Below are 25,287 nucleotides of genomic sequence, written 5' to 3'. Positions count from 1 at the left end.
TTTTGAATAATATAAAACATCTGAATGTTACAAGCTCAAGTTATGTTCGGTTTTGGAACCAAAACCTATTTTGTGAAGGAGAAAATTATTGGTTTCAAGAATTTTCTTCTAAAAGCATGATGTTACATGTTTTACAATCATAATTCAAAGAACATAGTATTTAGAACTGAACTAGTTATATGTTGAAAAAGATCTGCAAGACAATGGATGCAACTTCATCCATTTATGATTTTATTGGCTCAGATATTTTCAGTTTAAGCCTTAATCAATGGCAGGCTAAACTAACAGAGAAAAATATGATAGCTTAACATATGCTTTGCAGCTTGGAATCTTATTTTTTTAAAAAAAAAAACTTGTTAAAAGGATGAGTAAAACACTTATGCACTGGAGAAAAGTATTTTGACAGATCGTACACTTACATTTCTGGAAAGAAGTAGTAAATGCTTTTTTATCTCACACCCAAAGAAAAATATGGGTACGTACTATTGGATTTTGGGAACAATAGGTTAATGGTATTTCATAGGGAAATAAAACAGAAAACAATATTGGCCATAATTTTATATCAACATTTACAGATTTATACCTATTAGTAGCTGTGTCGTAAATATCATGCCTATCAAAAAAGTGCAGTTATCCTCTAAGATCTTCAAATAGAGGCCCACAAGAAAGGTCTGCCTGAGAACAAGAAAACAAGAAAGAAATAGAGGTTTTCTTTTTAACCACAGGCCTTCTGGCACATAATTATTGCAGTAACCAAAAAAAAAATTGTTATTGCTAGTCCAGACATGCTGCGTTTCAGATACAAGAGGTTATAGCAGACATAAATAACCCAGTTTTGACAGATGAGAAATCTGTAAATCTGCTGAGAACGTTATTTTTAGCTCCAATCTACTCAGTGTAAGAAGCTGAAAATGCCCACTAATCCCAGCCTTCAGCACCTGGCTCTGAAAAATGCCTGACATGTATTTGAAGTGCAGAGGCTAGCACATGCATTCGAAACATTTTTTTACATATACTTTCTGGGAGACTAAGAGTGTGAGTTTACAAGTTTGCGTGTAGAAACGGTTAAACAAAATCATGTCAGTAAAGATAAGCTTAGGTGAGAAAGCAGGGCCCCAGTTTTGAAAGGGATTTAGAAATTTTGGAAAGCTCTTACAGTTCAAAGAAGAAGGTTTAAAATTCACTTTACCTTGAAGATATGGTTGGCTAAGATCCCCTCTTTTCTCTTTGTTGAGCTATGCTGACACCTCAGCATTATTCTCAGACTTCTTTGGCATGTCATTTTTCTCCCCATAATGAACACTGTTTCTTTATGCTGTTCTGTTTTGCCGCAGAACATATTTTCTCTATATACTGTAGCCATGTTTTGTTTTGTTTTGAACATACAGTGTTGTATCAGAGAAAATAACATCATGTTATAAACTTCCTGGGCAACTGCTAGCAAGCCTTTGCCATCATTTCCTGCTGTTTCAGCTTTATGCTGTTGAGATCACGAGTTCAGCCCTCCTACCTAAAGCTTCTGTTCAGGTTTTCTCTTGAAAGTCACCAGTGGGTTTTCTGAAGTGCGTTGGTTCCTATTTGATGGCATCACAGAGGAGGATGTGTTAGCATCTGGAGTGCTTCAGAAAATGTTGGATTTCTGCAGAGACTGCAGTATTCTCACATTCCTTCATCAGTAATGAAACTTTCCATCCAATGCCCTGAATCTTCTGTAGGCACTTGCTTTCAAAGGCATGTAGTTTCCTGTCTTTAATGTTTTGGTGGATTTCCAGTTCTAACCACCATATGTTAACACAGAGGTTATACTTGAATTGGAAATTCTTCATTTTATTCTGTTCTTTATAGCTGTGGCTTCCATATGTTGTTGAATTTAGTTAGTACTCATGCTCTTTCTATACTTGATGTTCCTTTTTCTGATCTTTACTGGCCACAGAAGGTAGAACAATTGCTCTACTAGAGCAGAAAAAATCATGGAGCATTTAGAGATAATGTTTTGTAATTGTTAAATTCAGGGCTCAACTGAAAAAAAAATCTTCTCTGAAATTTTAAAATGTACTGTCACTGTTAATGCCTTTGATTTATGAAAAAAGAGAGTTTTACCTATTTTTATCCATTTCCTTTTTGGACATTCTGACAATTCAGTGTACATACTCTTATTTATTCATTGCAGAGTCAGGTAAGTGTCTATCTGCTTACCTTTTAGCATGAGAGTGCCACCTGATTTCAGTGAAATCCTGTACCTCTTTAGCACACACAGGAATAAGCAGTAGTCATTCATCTTTTGTTTCTATGGTTCTCTCAAACATTAGCATGAAAGTAAAAAATGTGCTACCCTCCCAATCCAAAGAGAAAAAAATAAGTTGTAGAACCTTTTGCCCTGGAAACATTCCAAGATATAAACATTACCTGAAATCAGTTTCATTTTTTTCTCACTGGCTAGACATTTTGAGCTTATTCCTTTCCCTTTCTGGAGCGTGGAGAAAAAACTCCACATTTCACAGCTTCCTCAAGCAAACCTGTCCTTACACATCACCAAACTAACCTTTCTCTGTTTTGAAGAGACTGAGCAGAATAAGAGTGAAATAAGCTGACAATCATTTCATGTGGGTTGTGACCAAGTAACAATGCTTTCATGACTGTCAATGCTTGCACAGCATTATAGGTTAAAACAATAACCATCTATAGGCCCTATTCTGACCCTCACATGTAAGATTAACTTTTGGCTACTGTTGTTTCATATAAATAAAAAAAAAGCACTCAGCATCCCAACAGATTTAACACATGTTACTAACAAGTAAGCTGTAATAAGGCAAGGTAGCATAACACAAGCAAGTGAGGTAGACAGTGATACCACTTGGATCAGTTGCCTGTTAAACCAAGTGATAACTAGTAGAATTAAGTCCAATGACAAATGTCATTTCCCTGCTTCCTTATTCCTCTTTGATCTTTAGCATCTCCCATTCTTCTTAGTAGCAGTCTCTCTTCCAGGTAGATTTTTGATCCTCCTTAGGTCTAATGATCCCCAGTTTATGTCATCCACCTGTGATCTTAGAAGGAGGAGGAGGCCACCCATGGATGTACACTCAGACCCAGCAGACACATGCCTGCATGTTAGTCCTGATACGTAGGTGCCCCAGCCTGAACATTGAAACAAGCAACAGACATTTGTGGTGTATATCCATAAAAAGGAAATATGCAGGTGAAAGCTAGCATATCCTCCTCCAAGAAAACAAAACCAAAACAGTATTATTGCTCATTGTCTAGTGAAAGCTATAGTTATCTGCTGAGATTAAGGTATTGTTTAGGAAGATGGTGGCCTTAGCCCATGTCAAAGATTTTACTACTTTAATATTCCTGATTTATCTTAAAAACTACAAAACTATTAAGAGTAGCACTGAGCTACTCTTGTACCTTGTACAACTTGTTTTCTTTGCATATTGGAGACACGAACTGGTATCTGTTTAACAACTGTTAAATCTTGATCCAGCTTCTTTGGACTTCAGTGGTGCAGGGATAATTGATTTAATGTCTACTCAAAATAAGGGAGGGAGAGGGAGTAGAAATGAAAAAGGAAGAAATGAAACTGAGAGGATGAATTACAAGGAACAAAGTAGTGCAAAAGATTTTTTAGAGGAAGTAGAGAAATGGGAGAAGAGAGGAATACATTTAAAGATTAAATTTTTGAAAGAAAACAAGCTAAATGCAGACACATGAGCAGCAATGGATGCCATATCTCCATAATTCCTGCTGCCTTCTACAACAGCTGCTTACACTCAGAATCTATATTGACTTAGCTCAGTATGTTACTGCAGCATAAAAGTTTAGAGCAAGTAAAATTTGTAAAAGGAATATAAAGAAAAGACCCGATTCTGCCAACACTTACATATATTCTTATTTTTAAGGACATAGATTCTTATGTTCTGGTAGTCCCACTGAGCTCAAGAGGTGTGTTTTTATGTATAAAGCTATATACATGGGAAAGCATTAACTTGTTCAGAGCCAAAATATGTACAGCCTCTTTCAGCAATTCTTTTGTTTTGGGTCACCATCAGTCTTGATTCTTATATAACAGTAGGTGTCAAGGAAAGTGTTCTTCCTTCAAAGGTGTATTTCCAGTTTATTTCTTATTACACTGTCTTTGCTGACCATCATATATAAACATGTTTTTCTTGATGGGGAGTAAAAAGCTATAAAATTGAAGGAAACAGCATGACATACACAATTAGTTTTTGCCATTGAATTATGTTTTACAACATCTATATTAGTAGAAGTTAATATAACATTTTACATAACTGGGAATATTTGGCATGACCAAAAATCATATTGATTGGCTTGTATGCATAAAATCAAGTCTTATGCTCACATAAATGGTGATAATGGATTACAGAGGAAAATATTTTTGACAGGAGCATTTTTATATAGAGAGAGAGTTTTTTGGGAAAATGAAGAAAGTACATAAAATACTGAGGAAGGTTTTATATTCTGCTGCTAGGGAGGGCTTAGGCCTGCTTTTGCACTAGTGAGGATGGAAACCACCTTAGTACAGGTGCAGTTTCTACTGGCTAAAAAGTTCCTTTGCTACAATACCTTACACTATGTCCCTCAAAAAGTAATATTACTAACAAAACAGACTTTTATTGGCTTTGTAGCTTTTGGCAGTATAGCTGCATCAGCAATAAGGGTTTGCTGGTAGGAGGCTGTCAAACCAAAAACCTGCATCTTAGACCAGTGTACTCATACAAGCAAGAATTTCTAGTCTGTCTCTGATGTAGATAATCTCCTGTAAAAGAGCCAGAGGTTCAAACTGAAATGGGCCAGCTCAGTCATTTAAGCTCGTTGCAGTCCGTTAAGTTTACCCAACAAGATTTCTAGTCAAATGTCTGTCTGAAAGTTGGGGATCCTGATGGATATTTTGTAAGATGAAGTTTTGACTCAAATACTGTGTTTTAAAGCATTCCTCCTTTTTGCTGAAGAAAGATGTTGCATCTTGACTCATGAAGCTGTTGCCTTTTCATGGCAGTGTATACACATAATCCAGAAATGTTTCCTCATAAGTGTTGTATATAGTATATTAGTACAGTATACCTATTTAATTGGAACGTATTAAATCAAGGTGACTGCTTTTTATTGGACTGTCTCCCAGTAAACTGACATACCCTAATGATACTGAATGATAATCACTGTTGCTTAGTGGGATTATATTTTACATAAATTCCTCTTAATAGTGATGTATTTAGTTAGTGCCAGATAGTTAAATGATGTTTATTCAAGTGTTAAATTCCAAGTGCTATTCACTGAATACACAATGTGCCAAATAAAGATTAAATATCATATTTTTTTCTTCACAGAAGGCATCAGTGAATAGCAGTTCCAGGTAACACAATTGACAAATTTCTTTTTAGATTGCATTTTTGAAATGCAATACAGAAGCAAAGGAAGAGGCATGCTTTTTACAAAAAAAATTTATTTAGAGATCATGTCATTCACAATTTCAGGTCTGAAATTTCATTCTTAGTTTTGTCCCAGTCCCTTATGACTTAAAAGTGTGATCTTATTTAGATTAGCTTTTCCTTAAGCTACTTCAGAAGCAAAACCTTTTAAAAACATCAGTAGCTAAAAAATTCTTTTGTACGTAGATGAACTCTTCCAGTAAACACTGGGCAGAATTTTAGAGCAGTCATTTAAGCTTGTTTGAGAACACTCTTAAGAGATTGCTTAAAAGGAATACAAAACACTTCCTGCCTATATAATGCATAGCTTTCAGATCTGATTTGATTTTTATACTAAATCAAATTTGGGAAAAGGATTTTACACTGCTGGCTTAGTATTTCTGTTATATAGATTGAAAAACTACAGCATAAGAATTTTTAAGACATTAGCCAAGGTCTTTCAATAAGTCCAGTTGGTACAAGGAACAGAGGAGGCAGATTAAAATGTCTGCACAGGCTCAGTATAAAACGTGAAGATACTAAGTGGATGACATTTGTACTAAGATGCCAGACAATGATCTTTGCAGCTGAGGCACTCATATCAAACTCTTCCAGCAACTGTGCTACCAAAGTGGTTACCTCCTGAGAGGGTGAGTCAGAAAGAGGAGTGGGGGAACTAGCAACTCAGATAAATCCACAAAACTATGTGTCAGGGTCCTAAACTAGATCCAGTTCAGGAACTCAGGAGTTCTGAGCTGTCTAACTTTAATATTCTGCCTTGTGTTGTGACATATCCGTGGAAGTACTGATGTGCATGTTTCTTCACTGAAATCAAAGCGGGTATGTATTTTTATTACATTACTTCACTAGTACCTGCAACAGGTTATTCAAGGGGTGGGACTCATCCCGAAATTCACTTTTGTTCTTTCAGTATAGCTTTGGAGAATTTAATCACTGAGCATCATGCAGCTAGTTGGTTGTTGAATCTGTCTCTCCATCTGTCCTTCCTTCCTTGTTAGAGCTGAGATTTTAATTACAAACATCTGTGCACTATCTCAGTTTCTTCATTAAAAATAGGAATTGAAGTTGCCCTGGTGCTGCTGACAGAGACAGAACAGAGCAAACACCACGCTGGAATCTTTCACACAGCTAAGGGAGAATCTTCCCTCCCTGCCTCCCTAGGGGTCTAGTTTGAAGGATAGGTGAGGGAGCAGATTGTCTTTGTGGGGATTTCCCCATGTGAGAAGGAGCATGCCAAAAGAAATTTGCTTTTATACATTTATTTCTATAAATAAATTATTATTAGAGGATTTTTTTCTGGAAAAAAACCCTCTCAATAATTGGAACAGTCTTTTTGTCTAAGGTTAAGCAAAAGCCTTCTTATCAGTGGTGCATTCTTTGTTGCATGAGAGCACATAATTTGTTTCAGTGAGGTTCTTTACAACCCACTTCTTGTACTCTTGTAGGCAGACTAAAACTCTCCGTTTTGCGGTTTGGAAAATACAGCAGGAGGGTATGGAGAGAGAGAGACAATGCTTCTCAAGGGAGGCCATATATGGAGAGAGCATCAATACTTGCTCTTGGTCATGTGAACCTTTTTTACTGTGGTGGTTAGGAGGGTGTGCCAGTTAGAAAGATAACACTTGCTCTCTTCATTCTCCTCCCTTCTGCCTTCTGAAAGAGCAGATGGAAGGTTCCTTTCACGATATACATGGCTCATCATTATTTATTCATGTGTTCATCTTTCTCTTTCTGGTGAGAGTACATGTAGGAGGGACATTATAAAGCCAAGGTAATTTTCTGCAGTAGTTTCAGGAGGTTTATAAAACATCTTTGTGGCTAGAAATACATACATTTTTCAAAAGAGTAGATTGCAAACACGGTTGGCTTAATAAAGAGGACACTCACAAAGCTGCTCATTTACAATTCTGTGGTGTGCCTCATTTCTCATGTGAACCTCCACAACATGGAAATTACTGCAGTGCTAGCCTTCACTACTGTTGGGCTCCATCTAATAGTGTGACTTGAAGTTATTGTGCATAGAGAACGGGAACAGTGAACATACAGTTTTCTTCTGCTAGCAAAGTAGTAGCACTTCTGACAGATATGCCTTTCCTTGACCTGTCCCTGCCTTTTCTTTCACTTGAAGGTGGACAAAATGACACAGGGAGGAGAAAAGAGTGAAAGAGAGGAGTGAAATTTCACAGGAAGTAGAGCAGAGAGGGGAGAGAGCGTAGAATTTAATTTGAGACAATCATTGATTTTTTTTCCTATAATGATTTCTGCTACTTAATTAAGCAGTCTGATAGCCACAGTGTGCAGCTCTCCAGCTCTGATCTATGACATTAAAGAGTTTCCTGCCCACACCCTTTATTATTCTGACTTCAGGAACTGAAAAAAACATGAAAAGCAAGGATATTGACATTTTAATCACCCAGCTATGACATTAATAAGATTTTGGCACTGTGTGATCTAACATACCTTTTGTCTTGATATCCAGTGATATAAAGAGACATCTAAAGATGCAGGTTTAACCTTAGAGGTTTTTTTTCCCCCCCCCCCAGTTATGCTGCTGTGGCACATCACTGGATTATATTGTGTGCAAAGGGACTGTTTCTAAAGCAGCATTATTACAGTCCTGTAGTTTCTTTGCTTTAAGATAAGGGCCAGCAGGTGATGTACGGGTGGGTTGGTGCATGCAGACTGAAAATCTGGCTTTAAACGAAGGCATCTGAAATCTGGAAAATGATTTTGAGGTGTGGCACCCTAACATCAGGCTACATAGATTGTTATGTTAGGTTTTCTTAATAGACAAATTAGACAGATTTGAAAGGGGATGTAGTTCTGCTAAAGGAGGTAAGATGGTAAGCATAAGCCAACTTTTTAGCACATGATTAACGTTGGCTATAATTTCCTTTTTTCCTTTACAGAAAGCATGGGAGGAGATTACATGGTGGAGATTTTGCCTAAGTCTGTCTTGCTGCTGGAGAAAAATTGGGTTTTACTTGCTCCAGCTACAACTGACAACACATTGAAATAGCAATTCAAAAGACAAGTGAAATAAGTTTTCAAAATAATTTAGCCTCTAATAATTTACTAGAAAGCCCAGAATGAAACAAGCGTGCAGCATATTCATGTACTTAACAAATAATACCTCTTCAGTGCATACACATACAGACAGCAAGCCAGACAGGCCTTCTCCAGCTTCTCAATAGGACAAATAAAGGCAAGAATTGAGGGCTGCCTATGCTTAAAGCCATTATCAATTTCTAATTCCCAGCAAAACCCAAACTATTTCTCCAGGCAGTCATATGGGTACCATCCCTTAGACAACAATGGTATGGGATCTTCCAGTCTTAGGTTCTGCAGAAGGAAAACCAAATCATGTTTTGTACAGTGAAAATACTGCTACATAAACATAACGTGACCATCACCCTCTCCAAAAGATTAACTCCACACAGACTTTTTCCTTCATTTCTGTCCCTGTCCTTTTGCCTTTTAGGCTTTTATACAGGACTCGCATTACATGAAGTCAAGCAAAAAAGAGACAGAAGCACATGGCCCTTAATGAGGTCAGGCAGTCTAAATCCATGCTTCCTAAAGCCCCTGCTCTACCAGCCATGCCACTCTATAGCTGCAAGTGGAAAAAGAGAAGAAAAGCTTGGTTTGATGCAGTGCAGTTATTTGCTTTTCAGTACTTTCTGCAGCTGCAGTCCTTTACTACCACAGTGATACCTTCAGTGCATCCTGCAGAACAGGGTTTAGAACTGCACACACACACGTGCACAGAGTCACACACAGACTCCTAGCTCAGAATTTGCAAGTAGCCAGGAAGTAGTTGTCCTATTTCGGCACTTCTAAGAAGCAGCCAAACTGTTTACGTACCTACAGCTGTGCTGAAATCTTCAAAACCTCCAACTTGATACTTTGTTCTAAAGCCATGTATTTCAACACTTCCTACCTGAACTGAGTGTACAGTTGACTCCTCAGACAAGTGAAGGATGGCTGTAGATCTTTGGACTTCCCAGTTTCCACAGGGCAGCCGTGTGTGCCATTTGCCTGTTAAGCCCTCCTCCTTTAAAATAATATGAAAAATACTGAGCAAAAATGCTGAATTTAACAAGGAAATTTTAGGTTTATATATAAGACATCTTACTCCAATTAAAATGTCCTTCCTTGTGTAAGCATTTCAAAAGCCCACCAGAAAAGATTGGTTTTTTTATAACTAAATTACAAATGTATTAAGAAATTAAGTTGTATGTCATCACATTCTTTTTTTTTTCCACTGTCTTTGTTAGAACTTTAATGCGATGAATATAGAATCCCTGAAAAAAATGTATTTGTTCTGCAGATACCAAACAGGAAATTTAGAGTAACATGCATGAGGATGTAACAGTAATTTTATTGGCACATTCCCTTGTGATGCCTTATACTGAGGATATACTGTAAACTATCTGAAAGGATTTAACTTCATACTGTCACCTTTCTATTTTGATGCTGGATTAATTTGTATATTACACCAAGTGTAAATTGTAAATATGTTGCAGAGGAAAAGCAGAGTTTAGGTAGACTTGAAGTAGACAAGCTTGAAGCATTTTTATACCCGAGGCAATTATTGGCAAAAATGCTTGAGAGAGCACTGGGGGCTGCATAGTTAGTAGCTGTCCTTCTGCCTGATGCCAGAGTAGTGTGCTTTTCCCCTCAAAAAATTATGTTTGAGCACTCAGGATAGAGTGGAAATAGGGGTATCCCTGCCCAGTGATAGGAGAGGTACACTCGCTGCTGGTCAAATTATTCTGTCTTCCGTCTTCTGTGACTATCAGGAGTTTGACGTTGGTACTCAACCTGGGTAACAAGAGCCAGTGGGATGTTGGTTTGAAGGGGATGATATATGCAGGTGTGCCTACTGTAGTGCTTAAGAGTAAGAAAAAAGTCAGTGATATGTTTTCATCCATGTGATCCCAGCTAGCTGGTTTCCCAGTTCCCAACAAGTCTGTTAAGCCCCGTGCTTTTATCGGTACTCACTGTCTTATCTTAACAAAATAGATCAGTGCATATCTGCTACATACAACTGGCCTGGAGAAGCATTTAATTTTATTTTCCCACTTCTTTCAGAATATATTTTGTTCTATTTATGTAATTTGTGTTTTGCACATTAAGAAGTCCATCAAACTACAGATCATAAAAATGACTGTATACTGCGTATCTCAGCAGCACGGCAGGAGAAAATGCATTAATGTCTGCTGCCTAACTAATCGTGGTTAACATTATAGATGTTCACAGATACCTGCATTTCCAGTTTTGAATTCTGTACTTTCAGTTTGGAATTTAAGGGAGAAGGAGGATCTCTTCTTTAATAGACAGCTGTTTGGACCAGTCTTTAATCCTGACATGATTTTCTGTGAATTAAAACTTTTCTTTCATCTGGTTATATCCATGGAAGAATATATCTACTATATGCTATATGTCAGAATTTATAAAAACTTTCAAATAAGTCATAAGGTTCTTTACCAAAAATTGCAGTTAACTGGATTGCAAACAGATATTATTAATCTGTTAATAATTAATAATTAGTACATATATTATGCATGACACATTGAAATCAATCAATCAATCAATCTTCATTTTATACCTAATCTGTATACTCTCATTTTATACCTAATCAGATATCATCACTGGTGTATTGTAGGTGAGTACTCTTAGCTAAAGACCACCATCCCAAGATGGAATTGAATATAGAAATAGAGGCATAACTGCAGTCCAGACTTGAAGTTCTCTCCTTTTAGTCCATTTTCTATCACCTAGACATCAGTGGCTCCCAGACAGAAAAGCATGTACATACTGTATGTGAGCCACCTCTGCCAGCCTTGTGCTGGCTTTTGTACGGGGTCAGCTTGAGTGGATCTCTCCTGAGATTGGAGGTAGCAGGGGTTGTCCTGGAGCTGCCACAGGTAAAAAGTCAATTACAGGGTTGGAGGAGGAGGAGAGCCCAGTGACATATCATTATCAATTCACAGGTGAAGCACAGCTAAACTGCTGCTCTAGAAAATATGCATTTACTTGTTTAGGGGGAAAACAGAGAACATTTTTTTCGGAAAAAATATTGGATTAAATTAAGGCTTCTCTTTTGCTGTTCAAGAATATATAATATCCCTCCCTTTACTCTCAGATTTGTAGGATACTATATAAAACCAAAATGCATTGATTACTGCTATTACTGTCCAGCCTGACTATCTTGATAGCTCTTGCACCAGATTAAAGGTACTTTTAAGAAATAGCAGAAAGGGGTGCTCAGAGGCCTGTCTGCTCAACTCTGAAGCGTCTACATCTGTTTCTCACCGTTACTGGCAAGCTCTAGCAGTTGGGGTTTTTTTTTAATTTCAACTTGCAATTACAGTAAAGCTTTTCTTTTAAGATGTGAGAGGGTTTGTGCATGTTACAGAGCTTAAAAGTGCCCCTGTGAGACAGGGCTGTTGAACATCATTACATTCAGATGGATTTGATTTGCTTTGCAAAAGTCATCAATTAGACCATCTCATAGCCATCTATGGAGAATGCAAATAACTGCCATTATGAATGGCTTAAGGAGTCATGCTGCTTTCTTAAGTGATAGATGCCATCTGATCATATTGAATGTCACACTAGTATTAGTCTCAAATATGCTGTTATTTGAAAGCATTAGCAAAATGTGTTTTAGCATCTAGTACCTTATCTTTATTTGCAGCTGAATCAGTGCTAATTTTCAGATTGTTACAGAGCTGATGGTCAGCAATGCTAGGTGGGGCCCTGGTACTGAGCAGCTGCGCAATTCCTCTGTACTACAGGCAGAAAGAAGAAAGGTTTTGTCCCAAATCTTTGATCTCTACTCCAAGAAACTCAGTGTTATTTTTCCCTTTTCCTTCTACCTGAGACTATATTGGAGCTACTGGAGCTTAGCAGAGTAACATAGAAGATATTCAAGCTCAATGTAAGAGTCTAGACCAGAATCTGCTTAGTTCTCCCTCTTGTTCAGTTTCTGACTCTTACTCTGCATTAAGCTGTGCCCTCAGCTGTGAGGACTTCCCCATCTTTCCTTAAACACTCCCAATAATTCATTGCTTCAGAGTACTCTTTCTTGATTTTTATATTGTACTTTAGGCTGCAGCATATCACTCTATGACCTTCAGTCTTTCTACCAGTCTCTCCAGTAGATTCCCTATGTATGCATGAGTATGTATCTGTATTTACTTATATAACACTGAGTCATAATAAAGATTAATTGATTAGGAATGGCAAAGTATTAAGTTCTATGAGCACATCATATAAAATGTGATCACTGAAATAGCAGCTGGCTTCTTATATGGGAAAATAATGAATAATTACCTTTGAAGAGACTTAACTTTTCTTCTTCTTTTCTTTCTTCCCCAAAACAAGCTGATTCACAAGTCATTTTTGTGTGATGTGTTTTTCAGATATGGAGACAAGTGAAAAAATCCAGAAAAGTGGAGTTCTTCAGGTGTTCGCGGGTCTGTTGACGCCACAATCTTCCTGCACAGCAAAAGTAGCTAACATCATAGCAGAAGTAGCCAGAAATGGTGAGGTTTTCTACAAGAACTTTTCTGCTGGAACATCTTCAGTTTTTCACCTCACTTGTCAGTATGTTTTACTTCATTTATGTTTTCATTTTGTGGATTAGACACCTTTCATATCCCTCCCTTTCACTCTTCTTTTTTTTTCTTTTTGTCAAATTTTTTTTCTCTACTTCTTAATACAATCAAAACAGCATTTGGCTACTGGAATTCTTTTAGTCCTTATTTTCATGCTATTTATTTTTTAAGACAATCAATAGTATAATTTATTGGGCAAAGATAGCATGCCACTGGCTTTGTGAAATGCATATAGGAAAAAGAGGTGTGCATTATTGTGCATCCTGTTATAAGTAGTGCACATATTGCAACAGTAGCACATATACAGCAGGTTAAGGGACAGCAGATTGTTTCTTTGGTCTGAGATTTGTGATAACATTATTACCATTACAAAGCTATTGACAGAATACCAAAACCAGTTACTCCTACCTAAAGAGCATTATGTTAGACTTACAGCCCAAGATCCCAAATTAGAATCAGGGGTCCATTTTGGTATGTATTACATACATACAGTTATATCTTGTAGGAGATAATGGAAAGCTATTTACATTTTTTTTCTTTAAAGAATTGTCTTAAAGCTCACCCACTACCCCTCTTAATACCTTTAGCTCAAAAAAATGGCCTCATATCTGCAGTCGAGGGTAGAGGAGGTTTGTGGCTGATTTTTCTCACTCCTTGACTTGCTGCAGTCCCAGCCAAAGAGGCACAGATTGCATTTTGCACTTTCCTTCCCCAGAGGCCAGGCAGAAAAAAGTAAGATGCCTCTTAACTGCTGTCTGCATGCAGGCCTGGCAGCCATATCTTTCTCCCTCTGTAAACTCTTATGCTGATGCCTCTTCAGGGAAGGGACTTACATCATTGCTGACTATTTCCACGTTTCCTTTCCACCTTTTCTTTGGAATCACAATACTACAGCCCCTTCCTGATAGTCCCTGTGTGACCTCCTCCATCCAATTCACTGATTTTTGAGACAATGCTATATATGGATATTCAGAAATAACATTAACAAGAAAAGAAGATATACATGGTTAGTTTTTTAAGTTTTAAAATTATTTAGGTAAATATCCAGTAAAAATGTAAACATAGACATTTAAGCTTAGAAAAATGTTTCAGATTTATAGATTCATGCAACCATATCACATGCCTTTTCTGTGCTTTATGAATTCATAGTAAGTATATTTAGAATATTGCAGTCAACTGCATTCTTTTAGCTCTTACCTCAAAAGGGCAAAAGTTAAGAATGAAAACAATGTTCACAATAGCTTAACTGATTAGTGTGCATTGTTTGTTGCATGATTCACTTACAGAGCATTTTAGTCAGTCTGAATTAGTACATGAAATCTTTGAATAGTTTCTAATATATCCTTTTCTCTGACAGCTTTTAAATTGCTGTTATGTGTACACTCTTCAGAAGAGCTAGCATTTTACCTGGTTCATCATACAAAATAGTTTTTGTCTTTTTCTTAGAGAGCAGGTGTGACTGGGACCTCTGGCAGCCAAGGTTAAAGTAAAGATATTCAGAAATTATTTAAGGTGCCCAGTGCTTTCAAGACTGAGATGAGCTGGGTGTTTCTCTTTGGATTCTAACTCTGTTGACAGAGTTGCTTAAGCAGGATAGCAGGGAACACCTAATTTGAATTCTGTTGTTTTCTTTGTCCTCTTACTTAACATTATGAGCGTTTCATACTCATGTTGCATCTTTTTTCAACAAGTTTCAGGGTGCTTTGAGAAACCTGCATTATCAATGTCCTACAAACAGTAGGTGTTAATCCCAGGCAATTGAACTGATTTCCCTGTGGTCATGCCATGCAGCAGTGGCAGAACTAGGAGTAGTGCTTCTGACTCTGGGCTTTACTGATAAAAGAGCATCCTTTTCTTCACTTCTTGTTTTTCTTTCCCATTCCCCTCATCTGATCCTACACACACACATCTGGTCACATCAAATCCTTCTATTTTCCTCGGTGATTTTGTCAGGTTTCATCTCTTCATTTTCACCTCTTTGTGTTCTTGCTCTGTTTCACCTCTCCAGCTCACATGACTCTTCCTCCTCCCAACATGATTTCATGTTAGTCTCTCCCATTTAAAATATCCAAACACACAAAACCCCCTTAGTCACTCTTGTGTCTCCAGCTACAGCCATTTCCCTTTCAACTGTGAGCACACTGAAGGCTCAGATGCATTTGCTACCTGGAGCTTCTCTCTGCATTGTGGACCTTTTAAACCCTCTTATGAAGTCTTTAGTCTCTTCTTTGCCAGGTATAGGAATGAGACCATATCTTCACAATCTGTAATACTTATGTTTCTCTTTTGAAATCTTGTCCTCCTTTTGGTTTATGTTACTCTCTCCTCAGTGGTTCTCTTAACTTCTTAAGCCACTCTTCACTGTTTTCTTCAAACAATCTGCTTAATTTCTCCATCAGGTCAGTGGAAAACTTCTAAATCATTCTGTTCTTTATTACCTTATCTTTCTTCTATTACTTCTGTGTAGTATCACCTGCAAATATAGTTGCAGTTACCACATTTTTGTTGCTGTCTCAGATCTATTTTGTTATATTTAATGCCATTTCTTTTACTTCTTACCCTCACATGCCCTACAAGCTTGCTCAGCATATTACATAATTTTGTTGCCAAATGAGAGATGGAAAGCTTCTGGTAACATCAAGTGGAGGAAGAGTTTCTTACTCCTTTTCACCATTTGAGCAAGAACCTAAACATACAACAGAACAGACTGAGACCTGTCAATGGTTTAGGAGACAACAAGTTCCATTTCAGAGTACACGGACTAAGAGAAAAAAAAAATATAAAATCTGACTTTGATGATGTAGAGACTATGGTAAATTAGTGGATATAAAAGAAAGTAAAGCAGGGAGAAACTGACGAACAGAGAAGAGATTTTACAGGCAATTAAGATAGGAAGAGGCTGAGGGTACAGAGAATATGGAAGAATGTAATTTTTATTTAATTTTTTATTTATTAATAAATGAATATGAAAGTGGGTGATAAAGCATAGATAAAAAGTTACAAGGATACAAGGACATGGCAGGACCAATTTTAAAGAACAGATGTTTGTGTTATTTGTTCTATTCATTACAATGGATACCATCACCATTTATCACAGTATAAGTGTGTACAGTTTTAAAATGTTACAGTATCGTAGGGAGGTGGGTCAGTTGTGCTGACTACTGTCTTCTGTTGGACCTGTGCAAGTGTATAGATATTGCTGATTCTACTTCATCTACTTATTGGTAATGTGAAGATTGCTTACCTCTATCACAATTATTTCTTTAGCTAAAATAACACTGCAAGATTAACTACAAAAGATACAAGATTCTGTAGCTACAGAAACATCAAAGAACATTGTAAAATAGGTGCAACAGAAGGAGTATTTGTACATCATACATTGTATGAAATCCTTGAGTTATTGGTGTGAGGGGTTCTGTTGATCCAGATTCAGAAAATCTTTCTCATCTCTTTTTATGGGGATTGTACACCTTGGTTCATTCTGTTTCTTAAGTAACACAAAGGTAAACTGATTTTGGAAGATCCAACATAGTCTAAAATCGGGAAAATACATAATCTGCAATTCACAACAAATCAAAAACATATTGACCTTTTACAATGCTACATCTCTGAAGGGTACCCTGTAGTAAACTATTAAGTAACACTATTGGTGTATCAGGTGGTTGCTTTGGTAAACTTCCCTTGTAAAATGCACAGCACAGTGCCTGCCTAACTAGGTCCTTCTGGAGACCAGTCCTTTATCTCTCTGACACCAGAATAATTCTCTCTGACTTGCATGGATGTGAAATAATACTTTGGTTCTCTGTGGCTGTGGGACACAGCAGAAAGGAAGGACAAAAAGGCAGAGAGATCTTCCCAGTGGATGGGTCCTCTGGCTTCCTCCCATGCTGGGCATCAGTTAGACTGTGGAAAGGTATAGGCCTTTGGTCTCACATAATCTCTCTTGTATTTCTCATTCTTTCTTGCTTTAATTCCTTTTTCTTTTTTTTTTTTTCTTTTTTTTTTCCCCCCAAAGCAAAAGCTTTTTAGGGGTTCTAATAAAGGGAGTAGAGAGTAAAAAATGCTGCTCATTCTGGAGTATGAATACCAGTTTTATGTTGTCTTTTGTGGTGTTTAGTAATTTTAATTTATGCTGAATTTGTTGGAATAGAGAAAAAGGTTGTGAATTCACTGTTTAGCACTTCTTTATGATGCTAAAAACACTTCTTTATGATGCTAAAAACATGCTCAGTCTGAGCTATGTTAAATTAGTTTCTGTGGAAGTCAATTAAATACTCTTAATTACTTCTAAATTAGAAAATAATGGAAAGAATGTAAACCCAAATGCTAATTTGGGTGTGTTCTCTAAGAACTTGCATGAGAAGTTACATTGTTTATCTATGCATATGTTTATTCTCACAGAAGGCGGAACTGCAATGCCAGTGTGACTAGAATGGATGACACTGAAAATAACCGACTTGCTTTAACAGGCTTTGCATTATTTGCAGAATTCATGCGGAACCCATGTGTGGATGCTGGGTTGATCCCTCCTTTGGTGCAGCTGTTAAACTGCAAAGACCAGGAAGTACTGCTTCAAACAGGACGTGCCCTGGGCAATATATGCTACGATAGCCGTGAGTGTTGAAATATGCCATATCTTATAAATGCTCTTGTAGGATGGAGGGGGAATGTTTTGGTGTCCTATACATTGTGTACTGGGGGGTCATTTTCCTCTTTTCTTGATTTTTGTTTACCACATGCCGCCTCTTGTTGTATGGGACAACTGAATGTCACACTTGCATCATGCTTTTGTGACAGAAAGGTTAAAAAAGCCTGTTTCAATATTGTGATACATCCGGATATAAGAATAGAAAAGATTTGTGATCCTGGGTTTGTTTTTTTTAAACATAATGAGCTAGGTTTTCAAAGAGCAGGTGCTACATACACAGAGGCCTGAATAGTTAATTTTTCCTCAAACAGAATGTCTCAGAAGGGAAAAGACAGAGTCAGAAGGGAATATTCATATTCTACCAGTCTCAGAGCTGTGCAGAGCTACATATGTGGCTGAAATGATGCCAATCAATTGCTCCGAGATTACATATTGGTATTTTTGGTAGTCAGGGGTTATGGGGGAGGGAGGTTGGGGAGGTTTTTTAGCTTTTTGTGGGCACAATAAATTTTGCACTGCCAAGCAACTGAGTTTGAAATGCAACTGTGACTCCATGTGCTGATTACATGCATGGATATGTCATTTGCAAAACCAAACCAGTGATTGCAGTGTTTTGAACATGCAACCTCATTATCCCTTACTTTAAAAAGCCAGGGCACAATAAATATGGTACAGAATCACAGACACCAGGAACATCATTCTATGCACATGAAGGAGTTAGAAGCCTATAGATGTCTGCAGATGGGAAGTGAGGTGAAATAGTAAAAGCCTTTTGTTATCTTGAGATTTAGTGCCTTATTTCATATGGCAAGAAATTTTCTTTGTATTGTGTTGCATTTACTAAAGGTTTTGCTGTTCTGAATACTATCTGTTGAAAGAACTGAATTATTGGTAGCCTTTCTCCTTGCTAATATTTTTCATCCTAGTTTGGAAACTTACATTTTATGTTGTTTTAAATTACCTTGCCTTTGACCTTAGGGAAGTTAATCGGATTTTCCATGCTGGCATTTTCATTTACAGACAACTACTGCTTGAGGATATTAATGTATAATTCTTTCATTTAGGATTTTCTTTAAGGTGACCAATCAGCTGAACAACTGCTTCCCTATGGAAACTTCAAGTAGAATCTGTTGAGCTTTCTATAACATAATTTATTTACTATATTTTATTTCAGGGTCATATGTGATACAATGCTTACTCCCAGATGGCACTGGTTTATTTCATATAAGTAAAATCTACATACCTATTGATGCCATTGTTGTTCAATCCACATTTTTTCAGGAAATACAATAAGGACACACAAAAATGGTTTTGTAGTATCAAGTGTTGTGAACTACTGCTGACTTTTACAATGCAGGACTTAGCCAGTACAGAAAAGGTGTATGACGCCTTGTGTTGCCCTTCTGTGGAGCAAAGCTGAGCCTGATAATCTACAGTAGGCAGTGATGTGTTCTGTATGCCATGTGTTGCTGTGCTCCTGTGAGAGGACAGTCACTACCTTCCCTGTGTATTTGAATAACATTAATAAAGTGTAATAAAATAGCATCTTGGATTTGAGTAGAAAACGCTATTTACAGTGCTTATTTATCACATCCACCCTACCTGACTTTATTTTTTGTTATCTTAATTAATGTGTAATGATTATGTAGTTATGTATACCATCCTAAATTCTTATTAGGACAAATACTTTCAATATGCTTATTACCATAAAATTTAATATAATTTCATCTATGACTATTATTTTTCCCTAACAAAGGGCTTTTAAGTATAGCAAAGACAAGTTGCGGAGGCCAGTAGCTCTAATAAAAAATGTTATGTATTGATAGTCTTTTTCCTTTCAATTGAGACAAAAGCAGCTGATAATTGGGATTCATATAGGAACTTGAAATACTTCAGTAACTATATTTTACCATATACATGATTGGTTTTTCACATCTACCACCCATGTAATTATAATGTGCTGTAATGAGGATGGTCTTTAAGTACTAAATCAATATTAGCCTGAAATTAGGCCCATACTGAATGGCTCATAGAAACATTTCTATTTATTGAAAGTCCCAATTATACTGTATTTCATCCCAGCAAGCATGCATCACTTTTTTTAGTGACAGTTTATGTGAAAAGGAGTTAATCAGATCTCTTACTTCTGAGAGAAGTCTGCATGGTACAGGATGAAAATTGTGGAACAAATGGCTTTTCCTACAGGGAAGGGCCTCTTAAAAGTGGCCTTGCAAAGGAGAAGGATCACCTGAAATCTTTTTCTCAATTAAATGAAAATGGCAGTGATTTCTCAGAGTTCAGAGATCCCAGAATTGCTGCATAAAGGCAAGACCATTTCCATGTAAGTTCAGGAGGGACTACCCCTGGAACATAGCCATTTTAGAGAGACTAAGTCCCAATGCTGAAAGAGGTTTAGTACCTCCTACTGTTAAAAGGGGAATTACACACTTGCTGACCAGAGACCTTACTAAACAGAGCCATTTCCTCACAGAAAACATGAAATGAAAACCTGTTGACTTACTGACAGATTCCCTTCTCTATTGAGTTTGAAGTACACTTGCACAATGTTACTGTCTGGGTGTTCATCATTGTTAGCCCCCTGAAATAATACTGAATCACCTGTTGGAACATGGAGGAAACTACAGAGAATAAAATGCATATTGTAAACAGTTAAAGAGGAAAAAAATAGGTCAAATTTATCCAAAGCAGTCTTGAGATCATCTTTTTTAAAAGTATTTGTGTTGTGAAGAGATCTACTTTATGTGAGTCTCTGAACATTAAGAATAGAATACAGACAAATGTAATTGCAAAGCAGAGTAGAGGAAGCTTTGTTAGTACTGATGAGGTTTCTCTCAGCCTTTGTCTTGTATGCAGAGATGAAAGAAACAATTGAGGTAACCCAAAAGATTTTAAGCCAGAAGCAGTGAATTTAACTAATCACAGTATGTAGACTGTTCAGTGCTGTCCTACAATTTAAGAAGATACATTACTGCATGTTCCTGTACAGCCTGTAATTGTTCTACATGCTCTGTCTAGTGAATGCCACATACACCTCACCCCCCAAATTTTCATCAAAGCAGAAAATGCAAAGCCAAGTGATGTCTCCTCCTCTCCCTCCTGCTTTCTCCTCCACTATATCTACAGCCTGTACCAAGTACAGCTGCTTGTACTTCCGTATCCCCAGACAACGGATTCCTCTGCCTCACTCAGGGACAGAATTTTGTCTGAACTCTGTTGCTAGATGTAAAGCTCCTAGCCCACTCATTGCTTTTAACCACCAGTTATGTTTTTTTACTTATAATCTGTCATGGTTTAACCCCAGCCAACAACTAAGCACCAAGCTGCTCACTCACTCCTTCCCTCTCCCAGTGCGATGGGGAGGAGAATTGGAGAAACTCGTGGGTTAAGAACAGTTTAATAACTAAAATAAAATATAATCATAAAACCAATAATAAAATGTTATAATAATAATAACAGTAGTAGTAATGAAAAGAAATATAACAAAAAGAGAGAAAAATGAAACCCAAGAAAAGACAAGTGATGCACAGTGCATTTGCTCACTATGCACTGACTGATGCCAGAGTAGTTATCAGCCCCCCCCGCCAACTCCCCCCAGTTTATATACAGAGCATGATGTTCTACGGTATGGAATATCCCTTTGGCTAGTTCGGGTCAGCTGTCCTGGCCAGGCTCCCTCCTAGCTTCTTGTGTACCTGCTCACTGGCAGAGCATTGGAAACTGAAAAATCTGTAAGTGCTACTTAGCAACAACTAAAACATCAATGTGTTGTCAATATTATTCTCACACTGAATTCAAAACACAGCACTATACCAGCTGCTAGGAAGAAAATTTACTTTATCCCAGCCAAAACCAGGACATAATCAAATCTAAATTCTTAGGCATTGTCCAGTCAGAACATAAGACCCATCCTTCTATCTGCCTCACCACTCTTCATCCCCAAATCAAACTATAGCTGCTTTCCTACTGTCTGTCTTTACAGCCCCATCTGCCATTCTCCCCAGTGCTGTTTCTTTCATAAATTTCTTCATTTAGGGCTGTTACAGATGTGCAGATGTTATAAACTAATACGGCATACATCCAAAACTCTTCTAAGTTCCCATTGCACCTTGGTTCCACATGCAACATGAAGATCTTATCTCCATTGTTTGGGAAGGGTTATATTTAATGTAACATGGTTCATGCTACAAAAAACAGTGTCTTAGGTCAGAGCGGAATGCTTAATTCTGCTGTAGATAAAGCCTAAAACTCATTTGCTACCATCAGCTCTGGAAGCTGGGAGATTAAGCTAAAGAACAGCATTATCCCAATGACAGCTTGTGATCACTTCATGAACAACCTGATGGCTAGTACACACCCCTCAGCTCTCTGCTGGCTTCTTTCTCAGTAGACTGGGGTGACTTGAATCATGGGGGAGATTGAGTGCTTGGGGGACAGGGAGACTGAGACCACAGTTTTCAAGTTAGGCCTGCCTTCTTACAAGACCCACATGAGAATGCAGGAGAAAGACATCCCACTCTGACGTGCCACGCACCAATGCAGTTTGTATAAATGAAAGATCAGACCAATCAGATAAATTTTAGTCAAGAAATTTAATGGAGGATGATGCTATATTAAAATAGTAGTATTTTTTTAGCAGATAATAGCCTCACAGTATTTTTTAAGTTTGTGATGCACATGCTACCTTAATCTCAGTGATCTTTCCACCAGTAGATTGTTACACACTTTCATTTGTCAACCAGTTTAAAACTGTTTTCCTGTGGTTTTATATATCATTGAGCACACCATATAAGCTACCATTATTATACCATAAGTGATCATTGTAAGAAGTGAAAAGATAGGATATTTAGAGCCAGATTCAGTACTTATACAGACTAGAGGGACTCATTCAGATTGGCTTCAGTTGAGATTAGACTTTTATCCATTAGAAAATAGTTCCTTCTTGCTGTTTAGAGCACCTACATATTCTGAAAGCTATTGAAGGGAAATAAGTTGTCCATATATCTTGTAAGGGAAATGAAAAATTTCCTATTCTGCCCTTCCATAATACTCATTAATGGTAGTGCTTAGAGACTTCCCTGGGGAATCTCAAAGCTATTGCTTTTTGCACCCATCCACAATCTTGTTTCTTCATGAAACCACCAACCTAGGTACAACAGCTGTAGATTTGGAAAGAAACTAAAAACACCTACTCATTCTATAAAGGCTCTCCTCTGACAGCTGCTTATCTACCTTTTTCTGCAGGAAACTTACTGGAACCTTTTCTCATTTCCCAGGCTGTACATTTCTTTGTTATCTAACCAGTCTTACTTGTATTGCTGGCAAGACTCCTTGCTGAATTTCAGCAATGCAGCCTTTCACATATACCCAGATCTCTCTTGATCCCAGCCTTAACACCAGACCATGAACAGTATACTGCTTCTTGTTAAAAAGATCTGACATGTGCTATAAAGTCTGTATACTCAGCTGCCCATCCTCTAAGGATCCACAGACCTCTTGCAGAGATCTGCTAAGAAAGGCTAAGTACAAAAATAAGAAGCTACTCCATTGTATAGTTACATACATCTCCTCTCAGGAGATGAGGTTAATTTCAGGATCTAAAGCAGACAGCCAGATGCTTAAGAATTAAACATACTGGAAAGAAGTCAAATTCAGTTCTCTTTAAAAAATGGCATAACCTTTTTCAGTACCATATGGAAAACCAGCAGAATGCTAGAACACAACTGCTGTTGATAATGGCACACTTCTGGCTAATCACTTTTATGAAGGTCATCCTGATTCATGCAGCCAGACAGCATCTTACCAGTGTCTTTCACTTTTCATTGTACTAGATCCTACCAAATGCAAATGCCACCTACTAAGCTGTTTCCCAAGCAGTATCATGATATTGAGACCAGAGGCTTTAACTTGTTGCTTGAAAACTGATTGTTTAGAACAGCTTGTAAAGAATTACAATTCTAGTTTTTATTTGTACAGTAATAGTGTGTTACCTTTAGATCTGACCTTTCCGAGGCATGTCAGAGTCTTAGAAAACTATAGCACTTTTTTAGTTAGAAGTCCTTGATAATGCAGTATTTTTTCCAATCCTCTGCAGCACAAGTATTGCATCAGCTAGAAACTAAGCATACCGTATGCATGCCAATATGTACTTTCACAGTAATATTTAGTACTTATAAGCAATTAATCATGAATGTTCTTAGGAAGCTGTTAAACAATACTATTCTAGTTTACTTACCCTTTAGCTGGCCTAAATGGAATCAAATGATGAGGAAGTCTTCATAGAGCATCAGAAAAAGCCATGTGAGATGTGATATGAGACATAAATTTTCATTCTCTGGCTATTAATCTTTTTAAAATTTACATTCTAAATAGTAATTTTACTGAAACAAGTGGCAAAATTATCGTGACATAAGCCAAAACTTAACAGAAACCCACATGGCAGGGCAGGACAGGGAAAAAAAAAAACCAAAACAAAACAAGCAAAAGAAACCATAGACTTGCAACTTCTTCCTTCTTCAAGAAGGTATGAGGCCTGATTTTCTGTTTGGTTTAAAGAGTATAGGTATGATAGGTCCTGCTTATTTTCTGCAGTGCAAATTTTTTTCCTCTTTATGTTTTTTCAAGGAAGATTATTTTAATAAGCAGAATAAGTAGATCAGAATTCTGCCAGTACAGGTACAAAGAAAATAAAATCTAAGTAACAAAGTAGATTTTTTTCTGATTCCTTACTTTCTCCCCCTCCAGCATTTCCATCACAGTCTGTAAAGTTTGTGTATTGCTCATATTCCAACAGGCTCAGAGACACCCGCTCAATTTGCAGTCAAAATAGAAGCCATAGGCAACAAGGAAATTTAAAAAAGAAAAAGGTGAAAAAAAATATAAGAGATGAAAGGTGTTTCCAGGGTCTTAAAGAAGGTCATGAGTAGGCTTGGAAAGAAATCCTGCTTTATTCACTAGATCTTGCTGCCACCCTCAAAGCAAGTTAAGAATTCAAACTTTAGTTAAGGATTAAGCTATTTCTTCATACTTCAAAGCTAAACAAAATAGGAAAGGCAAAAACTTGGAATTCCCCTAATGTTTATGAACACCAAAAGAATTCCTTATCAGGAAGAAAAGCTTACAGAATTTTGGTAACAATGAAATGAACAATACAGGATATGAAACTCACTCTTTTAATTCAGTCTCACTTTTCATGTCTTTTTTCACTTTGCCTTTTAGGATATTTGAAATTATTCATATTTATAGATAACTACAGTCACATGTTAATGCTTTCGACCCCCTCAGAAAACAAAGCACAGCTTGTTAGTTGAGTGTATAGACACAGCCAAAGTGTCCAGCTTATTCTACTTTATTTAGAAGAGTAGGCGTTATATGTCTAGAAATATCAATTGTCACTAAATCAGCAATGGTAGAAAAACATCAAACGAATTACGGAAAGAATCCGTTACTATCTTGCTAATCATTGCTTATGCATAATTGGGAAGTGTTTATTAATTTTTTTTTGTTAATCTTGCAGCCGTTGTTCTTCCCCTTTTAACCTTGTGTT

The 25,287-nt window shown here is 37.2% G+C and overlaps 1 protein-coding gene across 6 annotated transcripts in view; it reads left to right on the top strand.

Moving 5' to 3' along the window:
- The window catches only part of RAP1GDS1 (Rap1 GTPase-GDP dissociation stimulator 1), a 94,268-nt gene that overhangs the window by 33,716 nt on the left and 35,265 nt on the right, over positions 1-25,287 (top strand). For 3 of the 6 annotated variants that reach the window (XM_026847440.1, XM_026847442.1, XM_026847439.1), the window contains exons 3-4: positions 12,881-13,003; positions 17,563-17,688. In XM_026847440.1, coding sequence (XP_026703241.1) covers positions 12,881-13,003; positions 17,563-17,688 — 249 coding nt within the window. Of the gene's footprint in view, positions 1-12,880; positions 13,065-17,562; positions 17,689-25,287 lie in introns of those variants that run through there. The other 3 variants (XM_026847443.1, XM_026847444.1, XM_026847441.1) reach the window with 3 other exon arrangements.

This window comes from Athene cunicularia, assembly GCF_003259725.1.
Source record: "Athene cunicularia isolate RWA chromosome 4 unlocalized genomic scaffold, athCun1 chr4_part2, whole genome shotgun sequence".
NCBI classification, from domain to species: Eukaryota; Metazoa; Chordata; class Aves; order Strigiformes; family Strigidae; genus Athene; species Athene cunicularia.
This window is presented reverse-complemented; position numbering and strand designations above follow the sequence as displayed.